This window comes from Mobula hypostoma, chromosome X2 (assembly GCF_963921235.1).
Source record: "Mobula hypostoma chromosome X2, sMobHyp1.1, whole genome shotgun sequence".
Classification (NCBI taxonomy): domain Eukaryota; kingdom Metazoa; phylum Chordata; class Chondrichthyes; order Myliobatiformes; family Myliobatidae; genus Mobula; species Mobula hypostoma.
In genome coordinates this window covers 44,938,413-44,962,163 of record NC_086129.1, presented here as the reverse complement: position 1 = coordinate 44,962,163, position 23,751 = coordinate 44,938,413, and the positions used below count along the sequence as shown (strand labels likewise).

General features: G+C 40.1%; 1 protein-coding gene across 7 annotated transcripts in view; it reads right to left on the bottom strand.

The window, feature by feature from the left end:
- The window catches only part of LOC134340740 (centrosomal protein of 164 kDa-like), a 315,206-nt gene that overhangs the window by 216,668 nt on the left and 74,787 nt on the right, over positions 1-23,751 (bottom strand). For 6 of the 7 annotated variants that reach the window (XR_010016618.1, XM_063038209.1, XM_063038210.1 and 3 more), the window contains exon 4: positions 22,428-22,629. Coding sequence is in view for 6 of the 7 variants with exons in the window: in XM_063038209.1 (XP_062894279.1) it covers positions 22,428-22,629 (202 nt within the window). In the remaining variant the exon portion in view is untranslated. Of the gene's footprint in view, positions 1-22,427; positions 22,634-23,751 lie in introns of all 7 variants that reach the window. The other variant, XM_063038214.1, reaches the window with a different exon arrangement.

Below are 23,751 nucleotides of genomic sequence, written 5' to 3'. Positions count from 1 at the left end.
GTAAAGCCAGATCTAACATATAAAGAGGCTTTGAGGAAAGAGAAGCAGAATAAAGGGTGTAAAGGTAGTAAGGTAGAAAGGCTAAAGTGTGTGTACTTCAATGCAAGAAGCATCAGGAACAAAGGTGATGAACTGAGAGCTTGGATACATACATGGAATTATGAGGTAGTGGCCATTACAGAGACTTGGCTGGCACCAGGGCAGGAATGGATTCTCAATATTCCTGGATTTCAGTGCTTTAAAAGGGATGGGGGTGGGGAAGGGGAGGAGGGGTGGCAATACTGGTCAGGGATACTATTACAGCTACAGAAAGGGTGTGGAATGTAGCAGGATCCTCTTTTGAATCAGTATGGGTAGAAGTCAGGAACAGGAAGGGAGCAGTTACTCTATTGGGAGTATTCTATAGGCCCCCCAGTAGCAGCAGAGATAGCGAGGAGCAGATTGGGAGGCAGGTTTTGAAAAGGTACAAAAATAACAGGGTTGTTATCATAGGTGACTTTAACTTCCCTAATATTGACTGGCACCTGATTAGTTCCAATGGTTTAGACGGGGCAGAGTTTGTTAAGTATGTCCAGGATGGATTCCTGTCACAATATGTTGACAGGCCGACTAAGGGGAATGCCATACTAGATCTAGTATTAGGTAACGAACCGGGTCAGGTCACAGATCTCTCAGTGGGTGAGCATCTGGGGGACAGTGACCACTGCTCCCTGGCCTTCAGCATTATCATGGAGAAGGATAGAATTAGACAGGATGGGAAAATTTTTAATTGGGAAGGGCAAGTTATGAGGCGATAAGGCTAGAACTTGCAGATGTGAATTGGGATGATGTCTTTGCAGGGAAATGTACTATGGACATGTGGTCGATGCTTAGGGATCTCTTGCTGGATGTTAGGGATAAATTTGTCCCAGTGAGGAAGATAAAGAATGGTAGGGTGAAGGAACCATGGGTGACAAGTGAGGTGGAAAATCTAGTCAGGTGGAAGAAGGCAGCATACATGAGGTTTAGGAAGTAAGGATCAGATGGGTCTATTGAGGAATATGGGGTAGCAAGAAAGGAGTTTAAGAAGGGGCTGAGGAGAGCAAGAAGGGAGCATGAGAAGGCCTTGGTGAGTAGGGTAAAGGAAAACCCCAAGGCATTCTTCAATTATGTGAAGAACAAAATGATGACAGGAGTGAAGGTAGGACCAATTAGAGATAAAGGTGGGAAGATGTGCCTGGAGGCTGTGGAAGTGAGTGAGGTCCTCAATGGTATTCACCAATGAGAGGGAGCTCGATGATGGTGAGGACAATATGAGTGAGGTTGATGTTCTGGAGTATGTTGATATTAAGGGAGAAGAGGTGTTGGATTTGTTAAAATACATTAGGACAGATAAGGCCCCGGGGCCTGACGGAATATTCCCCAGGCTACTCCACGAGACAAGGGAAGAGATTGCTGAGCCTCTGGCTAGGATCTTCATGTCCTCGTTATCCATGGGAATGGTACCGGAGGATTGGAAGGAGGCGAATGTTGTCCCCTTGTTCAAAAAAGGTAATAGGGATAGTCCGGTTAATTATAGACCAGTGAGCCTTATGTCTGTGGTGGGAAAGCTGTTGGAAAAGATTCTTAGAGATAGGATCTATGGGCATTTAGAGAATCATGAGTCAGCATGGCTTTGTAAAGGGTAAATCGTGTCTAACAAGCCTGATAGAGTTCTTTGAGGAGGTGACCAGGCATATAGATGAGGGTAGTGCAGTGGATGTGATCTACATGGATTTTAGTAAGTCATTTGACAAGGTTCCACACGGTAGGCTTATTCAGAAAGTCAGAAGGCATGGGATCCGGGGAAGTTTGGCCAGGTGGATTCAGAATTGGCTCGCCTGCAGAAAGTAGAGGGTCGTGGTGGAGGGAGTACATTCAGATTGGAGGGTTGTGACTAGCGGTGTCCCACAAGGATCGGTTCTTGGACCTCTGCTTTTTGTGGTTTTTATTAACGACCTGGATGTGGGGGTAGAAGGGTGGGTTGGCAAGCTTGCAGACAACACAAAGGTTGGTGGTGTTGTAGATAGTGTAGAGGATTGTCAAAGATTGCAGAGAGACATTGATAGGATGTAGAAGTGGGCTGAGAAGTGGCAGATGGAGTTTTACCCGGAGAAGTGAGGTGGTAGACTTTGGACGGACAAACTCCAAGGCAGAGTACAAAGTAAATGGCAGGATACTTGGTAGTGCGGAGGAGCAGAGGGATCTGGGGGTACATGTCCATAGATCCCTGAAAGTTGCCTCACAGGTAGATAGGGTAGTTAAGAAAGCTTATAGGGTGTTAGCTTTCATAAGTCGAGGGACAGAGTTTAGACGCGGGGTAATGATGCAGCTCTATAAAACTCTGGTTAGGCCACACTTGGAGTACTGTGTCCAGTTCTGGTCGCCTCACTATAGGAAGGATGTGGAAGCATTGGAAAGGGTACAGAGGAGATTTACCAGGATGCTGCTTGGTTTAAAGAGTATGCATTATGATCAGAGATTAAGGGAGCTAGGGCTTTACTCTTTGGAGAGAAGGAGGATGAGAGGAGACATGATAAAAGTATACAAGATATTAAGAGGAATAGATAGAGTGGACAGCCAGCGCCTCTTCCCCAGGGCACCACTGCTCAGTACAAGAGGGCATGGCTTTAAGATAAGGGGTGGGAAGATCAAGGGGGATATTAGAGGAAGGTTTTTTACTCAGAGAGTGGTTGCTGTGTGAAATGCACTGCCTGAGTCAGTGGTGGAGGCAGATACCCTAGTGAAATTTAAGAGACTGCTAGACAGGTATATGGAGGAATTTAAGGTGGGGGGTTATATGGGAGGCAGGGTTTAAGGGTCAACACAACACTGTGGGCCGAAGGGCCTGTACTGTGCTGTACTATTCTATGTTCTATTATTTTAATGGATTTTAATTATATGTAAATGTCTTTATTTTTAAAATAATAATTTTTGAACCATTGACTTCAATTGTTATAATTTTTAGTCTCTAAATGTTAGACACATCTGGAGAGCATTGAAATGACTCAAAAAACCACTAGTCATTCCCCAGGTTTGCCTTCTGATCATGCACGACAGAGGATCTCTCCACTATGCCATTAGAGGTCCCAAAGGTTTAAAGGTTCATTTATAATCAAAGTATGTATGCAGTACACAACTCTGAGATTCGCCTTCTGCAGATAGCCAGAAAACAAAGAAAACCATGGAAGTTGTTCAAGGAAAAACATCAACACACCCCGCACAAAAAAAACCTCATAAATGGCAGTATGAACATCACCCTCAACTGGTCTCACCTTACTCCTTCCCCCAACTTCTTATTTTAGCCTCTTCCCCTTTCTTTCCAGTCAGCTTGAAAGATTGAGTGTTTATTTCCCTTCGTAGATGCTGCTTGAGCTGCAGAATTCCTTCCCCATTTTGTGTGTGTTGCTCATCGCTGTCTTGACCTTTCTGCCCTATCAAGAATGCACAGAACTAATCCATCAACATTGGATTTGTATTGTTATGGCACTTTTCAATCTTATTCTTGTCACCCCGGAGTGGTTTAAGTCCAATGAAGTAAACAGTAAAGTAAATCCAAACTTAGTGTTGCATTGTTAAAAAAATACAGCCAATTTTTACACCATCAACAATATCATAACAATGGTTGGATAATCTGTTCTGGTATTGATGAGGGAGAGATAAATCACCTTCATTATGTACCATGGGATCCTATGTCCAATTGAAAGACCAAACAGGTTCTCTGTCTCCGCCCCCACCCCCAAAAAAAGTGTTGCACTGGGGCATCTGCCTAGTTTTCCATCTATTTATCTCAGTTATATTTTAATGAAAACTAAAGACAGTGACTGTCCCCCAATAAAAGATAAAAATGACATGATTTGTTCTGTCACAAGTGGTCACAATGTCACCCCGTTTAAGGCAGGGAACGATGTCTGCCAGAAGGACAAAGGTTTATTATTGTAAGCTGAATTGATTAAATTCTGTTGGATTAGACTATATATTGTTATTTTCTGTGTAGCTTATACCTGCTTGAATTTTAAATAACTACCTATATACAGCTTCAGTGCCTGGACCGAAGGGATTAATGCTACCTGATGTTGTGCACTAAAGATGCCTAATCAAGCTGAAACTTTCTGCTGATAATATGAAACATTTTTCAACAATAGAAATATTTTCTATTGACAAGGCTCTAATATTCTTTCAACTTCAATAATTTAAAAAATAAACATCTTTAATAATAAAGACTGTAATTAAATATATTGTGGGGAGCTTGCAGCATGATGGGCATGTAAATATCATTTGATCAAAGATCAGTATTCTGGGTTAATCCCCTATTTTATTTTCAAACCTTATGTTTACATTTTGGAATCTTTAGGGGTGCCATGGTAATGTAGCGCTTAGCATGACAGTTATTACAGCTCGGGGTGTTGAAGTTGGGAGTTCAATTCTGCTGCCCTCCGTACACAAGTTTGTACATTGCTTTCCATGTGCATATGGGTTTCCTCCAGGTGCTCCTGTTTCCCCCCCACAGTCCAACCATGTCCTGGTTGGTAGGTTAATCGGTCATTGTAAATTGTCCCGTGATTAGGCTTGGGTTAAATAGGTGGGTTGCTGGGCAGTGCGGCTTGTTTGGTTGGAAGGGCCTGTTTCGCGCTGTGTCACTAAATAAATCTCTAAATGTTTGTGTATTTAGTAGATTAGTTCAGAGAAGATTTAAAAAAAGTAATCTCTGTGCAGTATCATCTGAGTACAACCGTCAAATGTTTTTGCAGTAATATTTATGCAGAGAACTAAACTAAATGCAAGGCTTTAATACATAACAATGAAGCAGCAGCAATAACTCTGAAAAATAATAACATGCAACTTTGCGAGGCTGCAGAGCGTGACATCAAAACCAGCTTGCAATATGTGGAGCTAGGTAACCTCACATCCAACACATTAAACAGAAGCCCTATGGTCCTAGTATATTTACTCTGTGTTGTAGTAGATAACTGAATAGCTAAGGCAAAGGCTCCAAGAATATCCCTATCCACATCAAGGCTGGATACTGCATACAGTATAACTGCTGAAAACAAAATCAAAACAGTTGCATTCAGAATGCCGAATAGAAAATTTATCTTGGTGATCCTGAAATCACCATTTCAGCAAATAGACATTAACCAATGTAACATCAAGAAACAGCTGAGCGCATCAGAACAGACAGGACCAGACAACACCTCACTGTAGGAATGAAGACCCGCACTTCAGAATGGCATTGAACTCCAGTCCAGTTACAACACTGGCATCTACCCAATAATGTGCAAAATTGCCAGCTTTGTCCTGCTCACACAAAGCGAGACAAATTCAATTCAGCTTATTACTGCCCACTCACTCTACACTCAATCAGCAGCAATCGAAGGTGCTATCAAGCAGCACTTACTCTCTAGTCATCCAGTCACCAATTCCCAAGACAGAGTTTTCACCAGAATCACTTGGTTCCAGGGTTCACACAACGCCAGACATCTCACCTCTCCTGGAAGTTCCGGGAGTCTCCCGCATATCAATAGTGGCTCCCTGACGCCCCAAAATTATATACAACATCCTGGAAATAGAGTTTTTTGAGAGGAAGAGGGAGAGGGAGAGCGAGCATCCTGATTGGTCTCTCTTCGTGCTAACAGTGGTCCCCAAGCGAGGAAACAATATGATTTGGCGATATGAAACGATACGAGTCAGCTGCACCTTTCCTCATTCCCTGTCACGCACTGTTGAATTTTAACGCAAGCGAGGTCATCAGTGACCCAAGACGTGCAAAGGAATGGGTCCGTGACCCATTTGTGAATGTCCCCGGTGAATCATCCATGTCAGCGCGGGAAAAAGATCAACTCCTCGAGCTTGCAAATGACGGCAGGCTGAAAGGTATGTTTGACATAACATCTCTGCCAGCATTCTCGATCAAAGTCAAGGCTGAATATCCTGAGATAGCCATGAAAGCACTGAAAACGTTGCTTCCATTTCCAACATATCTCTGCGAGGCGGAGTTTTCTGCAATGAATGCAACGAAAACTAAATTGCAGAATAGACTGGACATAAGGAACCCACTTCGAGTATCGCTGTCTCCCATCACCCCTCGATGGGACTGTCTTGTTGCAGGGAAACAAGCCCAGGGCTCCCACTGATTCAGCGATATTGGTGTGTTGCAATGGTTTTATATGTTCATACGAGGAAAATATGTGCTGTGTGTTTAATATCCAAACGTTACTTAAAATGTTATGATGCTATTGACTTATAAGTGGCTTATAATACAGTGGTCCCAAACCTCTGGGCCGTGAAGAATACAGCAGCGGCCAGAACGCACCCAGCACATCTTTAAGAAAAAAGCCGAAGTAAACAAGCTAATTAATTAGGTGCCACCCCGCATGTAAATGTCGGCCCAGATCAGAGGCGATTGCCGATTGCGTCGTCTCTGATCTGGGCCGACATTTACGTGTCGGGCGGCACCTAATCAATTAGCTTGTTTATTTCGGCTTTTTCCTTAAAGATGTGCTGGGTGCGTTCTGGCTACCGCTGTAACACTAAACTCCTCGCAGCCTGGAGGTTTGGGACCACTGTTACAATTGACTTATCACTACATTCATGTAAGGAAAATATGCGCTGTGTGTTTAATATTAAATTCATTAGATAAACCCCTTTAGAAACGAAATTGAGTGTATTAGTCACTTACAAGTGACATAGTTGACTTATCACCTATATTCCGGTCACGTTTAACACTCACCCACACCCCCCCGCCCCCCTGGGTCGGCCGGTCCGCAAGAATATTGTCAATATTAAACCGGTCCGCGATGCAAAATAGGTTGGGGACCCCCGATTTAAACTAGCTGGCTAGCTGCCAAGGAGCTACGCCATTGATGTCCTATGTGATGATGCCAAACTCCCTGTAGACTTGCTTAAAGTTGTAATAGAATAAACATGATAATATAAGTACATATTTTAATGTCATATTTGCTGCATATAGCCAACTTGGTTTACAGATTAGACAAAATCACTAAACAAGGTATTACATACACCCTTGGAGGTCGACGGGGGGTAGGGCGGGGGATATGAGGTTGCGGGGGGCGGGGGTGCTACCTCCCTGAAATGAGTTTTTGCAGGGTGGGATGTCTGCACAACCCTTATTCCAAAGATGTGCCATAATGTTGAGGTGCAGAGCTCAGATGACTGCCTTTGGCGTTGAGGCAGTATTTAACCAAGAGAGGCATCAGAGTGTACTGGTAAAGCACAAGTTAAATGGCAGTAAGGGAAAGCACTTCAATGGTTATAGTCATACCTTGTTAAAAAGATGTCAGGCATGTCAACCAACTCCACTGCAGTAGAACCTGATGACAGTAAACCCTTCCCAACTTTCTTTCACTATATTGTGAATGACTGTTCTTCAATCATAAGATCAGATGCTAATGATGTCATGGTGTTCAATTCTATTTACAGTCTTTCAGCAAATAAAGCAGTTATCATTAGGCAGTAAGATCTAGACAACATTCTGGCATGGGGTAATGAGGAGCAAGTAATCGGACCATGAAAGTGCCAGGCAGGGATTATTTTCCAGAAAGAGAATCTAACCATCTACTCTTAACATTCAATGGCATTATCATCATTAAGTGCCGATGATATTAAAATAAACACTTTGACTATTTGTACTGAATAGCCAGTGTATCTGCCCTGACTTCATGCAGTCAGGCACAAGCTATTATTGGCCCTGCAAGATCATCATCTCATCATTTATCAACATGGTTTATCTGGATGTGACTTGGGTCTGTCCAACAGGGAAGCCTGTCACACAACAGCAGTAAACAAAAAGATATAGCACACCAATGTTCTGTATCAATGCCACCATTCTCCAAGTCAATATGTTGCATTCAATAATTGGGTATCATATATCAAGTACCTTGCAAATATGAGATTATTCCCCCACCCCCAAGATAAAAAAGATAAAATTGAATCCAAGATGATTTATGCAAGTTTCGAATACAATAAGAAGCATACTCAGAAATAAAATTGACTTAAACCACTTGTTTCAAGCATGCCTGTAAAACCTACACCTTAGGAAATTACATTTTCAAATTCTTGTGGGCACAATAGCAATTTTAAAACATCATACATATGGACAATAGATGGGTTTTCACCAACCAATACAGAAACAAAAATTCTCGGGGAAGTCAGTAGACTGACAAAGTTGCAACATAGACTTCCATGTATATATTTAGTTCTCTCCCTGCACACTATGCACAAGGTTAGCTTTGTCACAACATAAATCTTCTCTTACACAATCTTATTTCTGTCAAGTCAAGTCAAGTCACTTTTTATTGTCATTTCGACCATATCTGCTGGTGCAGCACACAGTAAAAACAAGATGTTTTTCAGGACCATGGTGCTACATGAAACAATACAAAAACTACACTGAACTACGTAAAATCAACACAAAAACCACACTAGACTACAGACCTACCCAGGACTGCATAAAGTGCACAAAACAGTGCAGGCATTACAATAAACAATAAACAAGACAATAGGCATAGTAGAGGGCAGTAGGTTGGTGTCAGTCCAGGCTCTGGGTATTGAGGAGTCTGATGGCTTGGGGGAAGATCTGTCTGTTCCTATGCCCCATGTTAGCTCAGACAATTCTCCTTGATTAGTATCTAAATCTCCATAATCAATAATTTCTTTCACTAAAGCTTCAGTATCTATAGTCTGGCAAGGACCACACTGCTCACCGCAGTTACCTATATTCATTACCAATAACCCTTTAATGTACAATTTTCTTCCTAATTTTCAGATCTTTTTTGATCTCCTCTCAAAGTTCAAATTATATTTATTATCAAAGTATGTGTATATCACCATGTACAACCCTGAGATTAATTTTCTTGCAGGCATACTCAATGAATCTATACTAGAATAACAACCATAATAGAATCAGTGAAAGACTGCACCAACTGGGCGTTCGAGCAGTGTGCAAGAGACATCTCTATCTTTGGCCAATTAGGCATTAAGCTCTTAAATACTTCCCTGAATCTCTGCATCTCTTTTGCTTCTTTACCCATTTTATTTTATCTTATTATACTTCTATGAAGCACTGTACAGTATTCTCCAATGTTATCTGAGAGCATTACACTACACGTATTTTGGAACTGACCAACTAGATATCGCCACAAAGAATATCCCATGTGGATTGAAGAGCCACAGCTGTCTGATAAAATATTTGTTTACCCAAACTAGTTGTAAAAAAAATGAATTCCAAATTTTTTTTAGAGGTGGGTACTTAGCTCAGCTAGGTTGTTCACTGCCTGCACCATTGAGGAGCCTGTCAACATTTGTAGTCAAAACTGTCACATGAACAGTGTTCATGGAGGAATGAAGAGGAAAGCTCAAAGGCTGGAAAGTAATTTCACATGCTTTACCAAATTTCCCTAATTCTATTACTCAAGGCAGTGGACGCGATCATTTACTCCTCTTCTCTGTAGAGCACCAGGGACCTACAAAAGGAGCTTGGCCAAATACATTAAACAATAAAGGCCAGATGGTTTCTTTCATATAAAAAATATAAACAAAATCGAATAGGCCTTGGTCAACAAATATCTGATGCAAACCTATCACTTTAAGTGTACTTTCTAGTTCCTATCCTTTTTTTAATCTACCCATCATATTTACAAATTCGGCCTAATGTTGCTAATAAATTAAATCAGTAAAATAAGACCAGCACATGAAATTCACCTTCCTCCAACCTGATGGCATGAACATCGATCTCTCTTACTTCCAATAATTTCTCCCACCCCCATCTCTCTCTTTCCATTCCCCATTCTGGCTCCCCTCTTACCCCTTCTCTTCTCATCTACCTATCACCTCCCTCTCGTGCCCTTCCTCCTTCCCTTTCTCCCATAGTCCACTCTCCTTTTCTATCAGATTCCTTCTTTTTCATCCCTTTACCCCTTCCACCTATTACCTCCCAGCTTCTGACTTCATCCTCCCTTCCCCCTCACCTGGCTTCACCCATCACCTTCCAGCTCGTGTTCCTTCCCCTCCCCCACTTTCTTTTTCTGGCTTCTTCCTCCTTACTTTCCAGTCCTGATGAAGGGTCTCAGCTTGATTCCTTTCTATAGATGCTGCCTGACCTGCTGAGTTCCAGCATCTACAAAATCTTGTGTGTTCAGGAAATTTACAACTGTTTACATTGCTCTGTAATTGTGTCTAAAAGAAGATTTTCTCTAAGAAAACACAGTGAATTTACAAGGGTGATATTAAGAACTGAGAAAGTTATGTTTCCTCGTCATATAGGCAACAGCTCTAGCAATTCTAAAAAGAGCACTTTAAATCATTAAATTGTCTGTTTTCATGATTAAAATTGTTTGTATGCCACCAAGGTCTTGTTCTATTACAATATTCTTTCATTATTCTAAACTCACTACACCTACAGAGTAATTTCTTTCAAGGCAGCAACCATTTGGAATACTAACTATGTTCAAATTCAGTAACTGTATGGAGACTCTGAATTGGCTGCGATTGTACACAGTGAAACAAATTATCTAGTTGGACCAGTTCTGGCAAAGGGTCCACTTCTGAAATGTCTTCTTCAAAGATGCTCAGTGACCTGCCACATGTTTGTAGCAGTGTATTTCAGATTTCCTACAACTCATTCCTGCACTCCGGCTGGGCAACTGGACCTCATACTTGAAAAGGAGAATACAGCATCGTTTGGGATGAAAGAGGCCTAAACTATAGGAATAGCTATTTCATTTCCATGGTAGCTGTGACCTTTTGCTGAAAAGCTGAAGGACTGTACAACTTTACATTTCCACTTGTGGGTTGGGTGCCACGACTACTGGTGAATGTATCAAATAAGTCTCTTATAGTAAATGAATAACTTCTGAAAATTCATCTTGTTCATTTAAGGAAAAATTTGGCCTGGGTTTTGCTCATACCAGTGAATAAAAGGGGCAGGTGCTTACAAAGTGCTGTGGATTATAGTATTGTGGCTTGCTGCAACTAGAATAAACACTATATCACACTCACTTAAGAGAACCTGGCAAATAGATCACACATGGATTGAAGAATCTTTACTGAGACACACAGTAGCAAACATTTGGCTTTGGTTTCAGTGCTAAATGTACAATTTAGAAAAATATACATGTTGAGCTCCAGTTCTGAAATCTGGTTCCACTGAAACCAAAGAACAGAATTACATCAACTGTGTTATGTGCCGATTGTGGGTTTAGCTATACAATGGAAATCACATTTTTAACACAAAGAGCCCAAACCAGGAAGTACATAAAAATGTTTATTTCAATGCAATCTTATAAAGAAGCCTATAGAGAGGAAGTTAGGAACACGAGTGCTATAAAAGCAAAGTTCTGCAAAAATAAAACTGCTAGGTACATGGCTTCACAACTTTAAAAAACAAATCTTAACATCCAGATTGATTGCTTGCCAGCAATGAAGACTGAAAACAGTTTAAACTTCACTATTAAATGAGCAATATATTTTAAGGCTGACTAAAGGGCAATTATTACTATACATCCTTCATATTCTCAAATGTAACAGGTTGGAGACACACTATTAAGGTAAACACGTATGGCAGAGCAATTTAGCCAAAAAAAACACATTCTTGATGCGGGAAATTTAAAAGATGATAAAAATCTACGACACAAGAGATGCAGATGATGCAACCTGAAGCAAAATACAAACCAAATGCTGGAAGAATTTAGCAAGTAAAACAACATCTGTGCAGGCAAATGATGGTCAATGTTTAGAGTCAAAGAACAAACACAGATTTATATGAGGAATTCAGTGAGTCAGGGAGCATCTGTGGAGTGAAATAAACAGTCAATATTTCAGGCCAAGACCTTCATCAGGAGAAACACAAGAAATGCTGGAGGAACTCAGCATCTATGGAGAGGAATAAACAGTTTACATTTTGGACCAAGACCCTTCATCAGGTTTCATCTCCATGTTTGGGATTGCAGCTCTGCATCAGGACTGCAGTAATGTTATCTGGTCCTGATGCAGGGTCTAAGACTAAAACGTTGACCATCCCTTTGCTTCCACAGATGCTGCTTCACCCACTGAGTTCCACCATCAGTAGGTTGCTTTCTGTTACTTCAATCTTCTCCCAATACATAGCCAGTCATGCTTGGCTCGCAGGAAGAACAAATGAACTTACATTTTGAATTTGAAGATTGGATCTGTCTACACCCGAAATGTTATCTTACCCATTGTTTCTACAAGTGCTGTGAGTTCACACACGTTGCCCAGATATTTAATTTTTATTGCTTGATTACAATATTAATTTTCAAAAATGAAACAGAAAATAAATCACATTTTCAAATGGGAGTAATACAGAGCTTTATTTCACCCTCTGTTGTCAATCATATGTAAACTCCCCTAATCAGCATGCTGCTCATATTGGTTCAGTCAGAAAGCAACATCATGCAAAACAAAGCAAACGTGATTGTGAAGAATGGTATGCATCAATGAGGTATTTCACATCAATTCCTCACAGTGCCTAAGGTGAATGCTTTAGCAGCAAAGAGAGGAAAAAGTACATTAAAAGAAAAAGCAACTGTAAATGTGAGCAATTCCTGATGTGGATTGGAAAATTCTGGTTTAGTGGAATTGCTTTTGGCACTTTAGATCTGCTCTGCTTTCTCATCTTCAGTAGCAGGCTTTTATTCTTTGAAATATGGAGTGAAGTGAAAGCAATGAGAAAGCACACAGGAACAAACTGTTATTCTATTCAAAAGATTTTCTTTGTTCTTTAGTGAACATCAAACAAATTCTTTCAAAACTTATTTCAATAATTCAGAAATAATGTTTAAGATTGAAGTTTGAGTAATATACCATCTTAAACTGGCCCTTCAAGGACAGGTCTCCAAACATAAAGCTCACTAGGAATGGAAATATTATTATATTTGTGTAAAGCATTGCACTGAGCTTGAACTAAGGTACATTGCTTAAGCAGTTATTTGGTTTTGGGGGCATTTAACTGAATTGATTGGTATCTAAATTAGAAGGGGCTCCATTCCTAATGAATAAAACCCCTTCATTTGGTTTGGAGTCAATATTCTTTTTAAAAAAAAGCAAAATATAATATAAATTTTATTCAGCAATTAGAAATGTAGAGTTCATATTCTCAATGTTCATTGCACAATTTAAGTTGCAATGAAAATGAAATACAAGGAAAGCTGAATTCTTTGTGTCAGGCTGCAATGAGAATACGATATTTAAAAAACTTCTACAAGTGTACCGTGGAGAGCATTCTAACTGGCTGCATCACCGTCTAGTATGGAGGGGTGGGAGAGGGTGCGCAGCCACTGCACAGGATTGAAGTAAGCTGCAGTGAATGGTAAACTTAATTCAGCTCCAACATGGGCACTAGCCTTTGCAGTTTCTAAGGCATCTTCAAGGAATGGTGCCTCAGAAAGGCCATGTCCATCATTAAGAACACCCCCCCCCCGCCCACCAATCACCCAGGACATGTCCTCTTCTCATTGTTACTATCAGGAAAGGTACAGAAGCCTGAAGGCATATTATATATACAGTCGGCCCTCTGTATCCACGGGGGTTTGGTTCCGGGACCCCCCATGGATACAAAATTCCACGAATGCTCAAGTCCCGTATATAAAATGGCGTAGTGTTTGCATATAACCTACGCACATCCTCCCGTATACTTTAAATCATCTCTAGATTACTTATAATACCTAATACAATGTAAATGCTATGTAAACAGTTGTTATACTGTATTGTTTAGGGAATAATGACAAGAAAAAAAGTCTGTACATGTTCAGTACAGACGCAACCATCGTAGCTCTCCTGCGAACCCCGAGCAGCAAGAGGGGCGAAAAGCGAAAATAGCATTCAGTGTTTGTTTTGCAGCGAGCCGTCATAGAGGCAGCGCGCATCCCGAGCAGTGACAGCGGCGAAAAGTGAAAATAGCATTCAGCGTTACTCAGCATCAAGCCGCCATAGCTTTGAACTGCGTGAGATTTTCGCTAGGATTGACAGTGCTGCAATTATTGCAGGAAAGTATGACTTTAATTTTTAAAGGGCATGTAGGTTTAGGGCAGGTACGCAGGATGTTTTGAGTGCTTACAAAGAACTGTATGATAGAAAAATGCGTGAACCTTCCAGTGTGCTCGCTGTCTTCTCAATTCTGGTAAGTGAAACTACACTGTACTGTACATACATTATATTTACTTTATATAGGCTGCGTCTTTATCATATCATTCCTGCTTTTATGATATGTTAGGGAAACCCGTACAGTGGACATGCTATGCAAATAGTTGTTACACTGCATTGTTTAGGGAATGAGAAGAAAGAGAGAGAACTTCCAGGTTCTTTTTTGATCCCGACCTGTGGTTGGTTGAATCCACGGATACAGAGGGCCCACTGTACACACATATTATATATATATATATATGAATTGGGATGATGTTTTTGCAGGGAAATGTACTATGGACATGTGGTCAATCTTTAGAGATCTCTAGCAGGATGTTAGGGATAAATTTGTCCCGGTGAGGAAGATAAAGAAAAGAACGGAAGGGTGAAGGAACCATGGGTGACAAGTGAGGTGGAAAATCCAGTCAGGTGGAAGAAGGCAGCATACATGAGGTTTAGGAAGCAAGGATCAGATGAGTCTATTGAGGAATATAGGGAAGCAAGAAGGAGCTTAAGAAGGGGCTGAGAAGAGCAAGAAGGGGGCATGAGAAGGCCTTGGCGAGTAGGGTAAAGGAAAACCCCAAGGCATTCTTCAATTATGTGAAGAACAAAAGGATGACAGGAGTGAAGATAGAACCGATTAGAAATAAAGATGGGAAGATGTGCCTGGAGGCTGTGGAAATGAGCGAGGTCTTCAATGAATACTTCTCTTCGGTATTCACCAATGAGAGGAAATTTGATGACGGTGAGGACAATATGAGTGAGGTTGATGTTCTGGAGCATGTTGATATTAAGGCAGAGAAGGTGTTGGAGTTATTAAAATAAATTAGTACGGATAAGTCCCCGGGGCCTGACGGAATATTCCCCAGGCTGCTCCACGAGGCAAGGGAAGAGATTGCTGAGCCTCTGGCTAGGATCGTTAAGTCCTCGTTGTCTACGGGAATAGTATCAGAGGATTGGAGGGAGGCGAATGTTGTCCCCTTGTTCAATAAAGGTAGTAGGGATAGTCCGGGTAATTATAGACCAGTGAGCCTTATGTCTGTGGTGGGAAAGCTGTTGGAAAAAATTCTTAGAGATAGGATCTATGGGCATTTAGAGAATCATGGTCTGATCAGGGACAGTCAGCATGGCTTTGTGGAGGGCAGATCGTGTCTAACAAGCCTGATAGACTTCTTTCAGGAGGTGACCAGGCATATAGATGAAGGTAGTGCAATGGATGTGATCTATATGGATTTTAGTAATTCAGAAGGCATGGGATCGAGGGAAGTTTGGCCAGGTGGTTTCAGAATTGGCTTGACTGCAGAAGGTAGAGGGTCGTGGTGGAGGGAGTACATTTGGATTGAAGGGTTGTGACTAGTGGTGTCCCACAAGGATCGGTTCTGGGACCCCTGCTTTTCGTGATTTTTATTAATGACCTGGATGTGGGGGTAGAAGGGTGGGTTGGCAAGTTTGCAGACGACACAAAGGTTGGTGGTGTTGTAGATAGTGTAAAGGATTGTCTAAGATTGCAGAGAGACATTGATAGGATGCAGAAGTGGGCTGAGAAGTGGCAGATGGAGTTCAACCCGGAGAAGTGTGAGGTGGTAGACTTTGGAAGGACAAACTCCAAGGCAGAGTACAAAGTAAATGGCAGGATACTTGGTAGTGTGCAGGAGCAGAGGGATCTCAGGGTACATGTCCACAGATCCCTGAAAGTTGCCTCACAGGTAGATAGGGTAGTTAAGAAAGCTTATGGGGTGTTAGCTGTGTCCAGTTCTGGTCACCTCACTATAGGAAGGATGTGGAAGGATTGGCAAGGGTACAGAGGAGAATTACCCAGATGCTGCCTGGTTTAGAATGTATGGATTATGATCAGAGATTAAGGGAGCTAGGGCTTTACTCTTTGGAGAGGAGGATGATGAGAGCAGACATGATAGATGTATACAAGATATTAAGAGGAATAGATAGAGTGGATAGCCAGTGCCTCTTCCCCGGGGCACCACTGCTCAATACAAGAGGACATGGCTTTAAGGTAAGGGGTGGGAAGTTCAAGGGGGATATTAGAGGGAGGTTTTTTACTCAGAGAGTGGTTGGTGCGTGGAATGCACTGCCTGAGTCAGTGGTGGAGGCAGGTACACTAGTGAAATTTAAGAGACTACTAGACAGGTATATGGAGGAATTTAAGGTGGGGGGGGTATATGGGAGGCAGGGTTTGAGTGTCGGCATAACGATATGGGCCGAAGGCTGTACTATTCTATGATATATATACACACACACACACACACACCCCTACTGTAATTCAGATTTTCTTTCTATATTTATGTGTTGCATTGTACTGCTGCCACAAAGTCAGCAAATTTCACAACATATGCCGGTACTAGTAAATCTGATTCCTATTCTGATTTTATAAATTCCGCTCACAGAAACCTCAAAATCTCCAAATTTCATGTTCTTTACAATGTTTCCTTAAGTTAGGCTGTTTTGCTTTGATATATAGAACTGCCAAGTTCAATCACGGAAGACCTGACAAAATTGCTAGCATGGAGGCAAAAAGGGAAATGCAATCACTGTTGGCAACACAACAGTGGTCACATTTCTCTTAGCCAACATATCCTGGAAGATTTATAATGCCAAAGATCAAAAAAAGGTCTACCAACCTAGTTTCACAGCAGTATGGAGATTCAAGGAAGTCAATAAGATTGTTTAATATCAGATTTGCAGATTACTGGCATCCAAAATCTAGGGTAAATAAGAATGCTTATGGCTCTAATGTTGAGCAATCTTTATTAGACTGATCCTTTGCCAAATTACTTGGTTTAGTTTAAATTTAATGTGGAAATCCTATTGCTCAATTCCAGTTTTGTTTTAAAGTGTTAATTAATCACTCAATGAGATAGGAATTTGAAATCAAATACAGTGTTGAGAAGTCAGTATAGAGTCCTAATATCACCAAGGACAAAAAAAAAGAGAAGATTAAGCAAAGTAGGAAGTAAAGATTAACTAACACAAATGTATTGAGTTAGGAACAATGTGCTCATTCGTGTCTGGCATCAGAACAAACTTCAGGTAAATAAACATGCATAAAAATGGTGTATTTCATTTAAAAATGGTGTATTTCGTTGAAAAATGAATTATTTCATCAAATGCCTGGGGAAGTTTCATGGTCTTGCATTCCTGTTTGTAGCTGCTTGCAATCCATGTACGTATTACCTGGGTTTCATCTCCTAAGTTGCAGAGAAAGGTTGAACAAGTTGGGTCTTTATTCTTTGGAGCATAGAAGGTTGAGGGGGGACTTGATAGAGGTATTTAAAATTATGAGGAGGATTGATAGAGTTGACGTGGATAGGCTTTTTCCATTGAGAGTGGGGAAGATTCAAACAAGAGGACATGAATTGAGAGTTAAAGGGCAAAAGTTTAGGGGTAACATGAGGGGGAACTTCTTTACTCAGAGAGTGGTAGCTGTGTGGAACGAGCTTCCAGCAGAAGTGGTTGAGGCAGGTTCGATGTCGTCATTTAAAGTTAAATTGGACAGCTATATGGACAGGAAAGGAATGGAGGGTCATGGGCTGAGTGCAGGTCAGTGGGACTAGGTGAGAGTAAGAGTTCGGCATGGACTAGAAGGGCCGAATTAGCCTGTTTTCGTGCTGTAATTGTTATATGGTTAGAACATAACTGTAAGGCTGATACTATCAATGACAAGAATTAAAATACCTACTTTTGCATAACTGAAACCTTAAGAAAAATCATGCTAATAACTTTTCAAAATACATTTGTTTCACTATGTCCAACTGCATTAAGTGGTGAAGAACTTCCATCACTGCATACTTCTCTGCTGCCTAATATCCAGGAAAACCTTACTTTATAATTCAACATCTCAGAATCATGTTTATTATCACTGGCATATATCATGCAATTTATTAACTTTGCGGCAGCTGTACAATGCAATACATGATAAATATGGAAAAATACTGAATGACAGTAATTATATACATGTATATTAAATAGTTAAGTTAAAATAAGTCATGCAAAAACAGAAATTTAAACAAGTAGTGAAGTAGTGTTCATGGGTTCAATATCTATTTACAAATCAGATAGCAGAGGGGAAGAAGCTGTTTCTAAATCACTGAGTGTGTGCCTTCAGGCTTCTGTACCTCCTACCTGATGGTAACAGTGAGAAAAGGGCATGTCCTGGGTGATGGAAGTCCTTAATAATGGATGCTGCCTCCCTGAGGCACTGCTCCTTGAAGATGTTTTGGATGCTACTGAGGCTAGCACCCATGATGGAGCTAACTAACTTTACAACTTTCTAAAATTTACTTCAATCTTGTGCCGGTAGGCACTCCCCCCCACCCCCCCATACATACCAGATGGTGATGTAGCTGGTCAGAATGCTCTCCCCGGTATATCTGTAGAAGTTTTTGAGTGTTTTAGGTGACAAACCAAATCTCCTCAAACTCCAAATGAAATGTAGCCGCTGTCTTGCCTTCTTTATAGGTGCATCAATATATTGTGACCAGGTTAGATCCTCAGATATTGATACCCAGGAAATTGAAATTGCCCACTCTCTCCACTTCTGATCCCTCTATGAGGATTGGTTTGTGTTCCCTCTTTTTTACCCTTTCTGAAGTCCACAAATCAACTATTTAGTCTTACTGACGTCGAGTATAAGGTTGCTGTTGCAGCACCACCCAACTAACTGGTATATCGCACTCCATTACACCCTCTTGTCACCATCTGAACTCTATACTATTTTTAGTCAGGAACCATTTTACTTAGTTTGTTCTGCTTTTCCATTACCCATTTGTGTTGCTCCTCAGTTCTAAGATTCCATTTAGTGTTATTACACACCACTTGATCAGCATCCCTATCAGATTCTTCTTGTTCTGCTAATGCTTGGAATTTGTTGCCACGGGCGGCAGTGGAGGCCAAGTCATTGGGTGTATTTAAGGCAGAGATTGATATCTGAGTAGTCAGTGCATCAAAGGTTATGGTGAGAAGGCAGGGGAGTGGGACTAAATAGGAGAATGGATCAGCTCTAAATAAAATGGCGGAGCAGACTCGATAGGCTGAATGGCTGATTTTTGCTCCTTTGTCTTATGGTCTTGTTTTATGGTCTTGTCTTATGCTTGGACAAAATGTCCAGGATGATGGTAAACTTGTGGGCTCTGAAAGGACCTCTCTTTAGATCCCAAAATTTCAATTGCTTCATATAGGTCATCCATTTGATCTCGGTACTCCATGATCTATTCTAATAACTTCCTCTTCATAGTGTGAGGTAGCTAAAAGAATAGGAAGAAACCCATCATTGTAAATTTATGAATAAAACCAATCAGCTGCATCTTCAGCTTGCTTCTTAGGTGCTTGCCCTTTCCTCATTTTCGTTACTTGCTCTGCACCTTTAGAAAATGCTGCTTTAAATTCTCTGTTTGCTTTAACCTTTTTGAGTATTTCTTGGTAAAATCTCTGGTCCACAGAATAGGATGATTCCTTGCATTTCTTGCCAGATGGACTTTGCAACAAGTTGTTGTAAGCAGTGAAAAGATTTTGATTTAGTGAGGAACATGAAGAGGGTGAGCAATCAGTTTCTTTATCTAAATGGTTCAAGCTTTGATCAATATGAAGATTATAAACATATCATCATCTATGATGAGACTTTATTTTCTGACTTAAAGTCTTCATTCTGTTCAAGAACATCACACACACCTTCCCTATCTTTCTTTGACTTCAAATAACTTACAGCATTAATCTGGTTAAGAGAGATCACTTTCCTTTTCTTAGTAACCTTTTTGCTAACTGCTTCACTGATATCTGCCTGAGAATTATTAAGATTTCCCACTATTCTCTTAATGTTGTCTTCTTTATCATAAGGTCTTCCTGCAGTTAAAGTTTCATCAAAGTGGCTAAATGGTTTAGGAAAGACATTTATTGCTCCCATATTTTCAAATAGTTATGTTTTGTTCATTTTTCTACGGCTTTGGTATCTAGGGTGGCTCACCATTACCATATTAAGGTTGCATTGATAAAGTTGCACCTTTGTCATAATTTTCTGCTTCTCAAAGGCAGCATTTGACATCATTTGATTAGAAGCACAAAGGCAAAATAAATTGTCTGTATCACAAACTGGCACTTCTACAGACCCTTCACCGCACTCCTCTGGCAAATTTTCAGCAAGCTGGTTTTCTTCTATATTACTTTGTGGCATCTTATCAGTTGGCTGATTATTCTCAACTGAATTACCTTCCTGAAAATTTTCAATTGGACATTTCTTATTTTCTGTGTCATTGAATGCAATTACCTACTCCTCAAGTGCAAATGAAATTCTTTTGTTGTCAGACAGTAGCAGCTCAGCAGTTTTAGATTCTATTGGCTTCCTTGGTTCTTTATTTGTTAGATGTCCTAAGCCCAGTCTATCCAAATTGGATTCAGATAAACTCCAACATCTACCAACCTCAACAACTATCCTGGCTTCTTCTAGCCTATGCTGATCACTAGGTCTAAATCTTTAACCATAAGATGGAGTTTTTCCTAGAATTTTTTTCAACATTTGAAAATATTTTTCGATGACTGCTTTCTCTTTCCAGAGGTTGTAGATTACTTGGGAAATTGCCAGCTCTATGTTTACTGAACTGCATTGACTTCAAAGATGCCATCATATATTTGGTATCTTCATTGTGAGTATTATGCAAACACTCAAGACTTGTAAAGTGATGAAGTAGATCATAAGAGGAGCTAGCTTTGCTACAATAAAGGGAGCACTCCTGTTTCTAACTGGCTTCCTTAAACAAAGGATTTAAAAAAACTTGAAGACAATGTGAGATCTACCTAGAGAAGCAGTTAAACTACTTGGTGTCTCATCTGGGATCAATACTACAATGTCCACACTATGGTCTTTTTTATGGAATTACTTTGTTGTAGTGAGGTGATTTTGCCCTATGCCTTGCCTCCCATATTGTTGCAGAACCTGAACCAACCATGCTATTACATGTTTTGCATTTGAAATGTACACAATTAAAGCACATAAATATAACAGAGATAAGGTGAAACAAAAAGAAATGAAAAAAACTACCCATACTATCTTAATATCATTAATGTTAGAATCTTGCTCCTAAGAGATTATTTTTATTTTCCCATTCATAAATGATCGTTTCAGCTTTCCTTTCTGAATGCAAGTCTTCCATTTAAAAGATCTTGTTTTCAAACACTTACAATTCAATACTAGTTTAAATTTTAAGATAATATTTTAACACATTATGTACAAAGTAAATGCAACAAGGCACAATATGCCTTTTTTTCTCAATACAAAGAAGCATTTATCCCAAATGGTATGATAACATTTATATTTTGCAATATTTCTTCAATAAAACTAAAATCGAGATGAACTTGCATGTTAATTAAATCTACAGTACTGTGCAAAAGTCTTAGGTATAGATACAGTTTATAGCTAGGGTGCCTACGACATTTGCACAGTACTGTATTTCTTGCAGAAATTAAACATTTCATTTAATCCTAAAATATTCCTTGTGACTACTGTTTGAACTGAAAACAGTGGTTCGAAGAGTTGCAGTAAAGGCCGAAAAGGATTGCTATACAATGATACAAAGTAATTAATTTAAATAGTGCTGCTACATGTGAGATTGCAATTGAACAAGTCTTTGGTGCATCAAAAGAACCTTAAGAACATCACACACAAAGTGTTGGAGGAACTCAGAAGGCCAGGCAGAGAATAGATGGTGCCTGACCTGCTGAGTTCCTCCAGCATTTTGTCTGTGTTGCTTGGATTTCCAGCATCAGCAGATTTTCTCTTGTTTAAGAAAGAACATGTTTGGTTCCTCAGTCACCTTGTACAATAAGAAGCTAAGCCATAGCAACAAGATTCATGTACACAGGAACAGTATAAAAGAGTAGTGTATAATCTGCCCAACTGGTTAATGCTGGTATTTACCCATCACATCAATTAATGCCAGGTTACAACTGGCCTGTGTGTTCTTCCCTAGCTGAAAGAAAGGGTAAGGCAATACCAACCAGCAGCCATCCTATTCCAAAATAAGACTCAATAAGCCTGAATGGTGGATGACATAAGAACCTGGTAAATAACTTGCTCTTGTTCAATTTGAAATCTATGTGCGTTTATTCAAGAAGACAACCAGCAGAACTGAGCTGATATCCATAAAGAATTGGTGCCTCAGAGATGAAAAGTAAGCTTGAAAAAAATATCAAGACAAGAAAGATAGGATTCTAATAGCTTTGGATTTTGCTTCAAGAATTAAACTTACTGCAGATTTAAGTGCATCTTTCTCTTTTTTCCCTTTTTTCTCTTTCTTCTTTTTCTTTTCTTTCTTTTTGCTTCCACCTAGAGCGTGTTGCTTTTCACGTTCCATAGAAACCAGCTTTCTGTATTGTTCATCGCATGGATGGTCCCAGGTAGATTGGCCCGATACAAAATTAAAGTAATAGACATCACCCGTGACATCTTGACTACCTCGAGAAAAGTAAAACACTTCTTTAAAAATATACATTCCAAATCATATCCCAAAGCCCAATATAAATCTCACTTCTGATCCTACACAACTGTAAAATGTAGCTAATCCCTGATAAAAAGCGCAAAAACAAAATACTGTGAAAGTGATTGTTAATATTCCAAGTTGATGACCTTTCATCAGAACTGATAAAAGATTATTTACTTCAGAAATTAACTTTGTTCCTCTCTTCACAGATCTTACCTGACCTGCTGAGTCTTTCCAACATTTTCTGTTTATTACTGACAAAGCTTGGTTTCAAAGTTTGCATTTGGAAGTCTGATTGTGTTCTGCATGCTTTGTAGAACATAGCTCTATGGAACTTTGTAAAAGGTGTAGCACAATGAAATTAATGTTAAAAATAGAGACCGATTTATTGGGAAAATATGGGAAAGCTGTGTTCAGAGTCTGAACCTGATGCTATATTGACAGTGGTTTCCAAAGGTTTTCAATACGTTAGCATATTATTGATCTGGGAAGTGAGGTGTTAACAATATACACTTGCTGAAAATAGTGAAACTGATCATACTCTACTTGAATTTGGCAGTTGCTGTGCAGATCACGGATAAAACCTTCCCTATAGTGGGGGAGTCTAGGACCAGAGGGAATAGCCTCAGAATACAGGGATGTCCCTCAAGAACAGAGATGAAGAGGAATTTCTTTAGCTAGAGGATAGTGAATCTGTGAAATTTGTTCCCACAGGTGAGGTGTGGAGGCTGAGTCATTTGGGTATATTTAAAGTGGAAGTTGATAGGGTCTTGATTAATCAGGGTGTCAAAGATTACAGGGAGCAGGCAGTAGCATGGGGTTGAGGGGGATAATAAATCAGCCATGATGGAATGGTGGAGCAGACTCAATGGACAGAATGCCCTAATTTTGGTCCTATGTCTTAAATCAGAAATGGTACAAGATGAATTTTTTCTAAATGAATAAAATGAAAATGTGAAAGTAATGACACTGTTGTAGATTACCCAGAGTAGTTTTGTCCTGAGAGGGTAAGAGAAATGCATTTTGTCCTCACAATGATTTTACCCCTATTATTGGGCCAAAGTTAAAATAAAAACCTTCGTACAAATTTGCT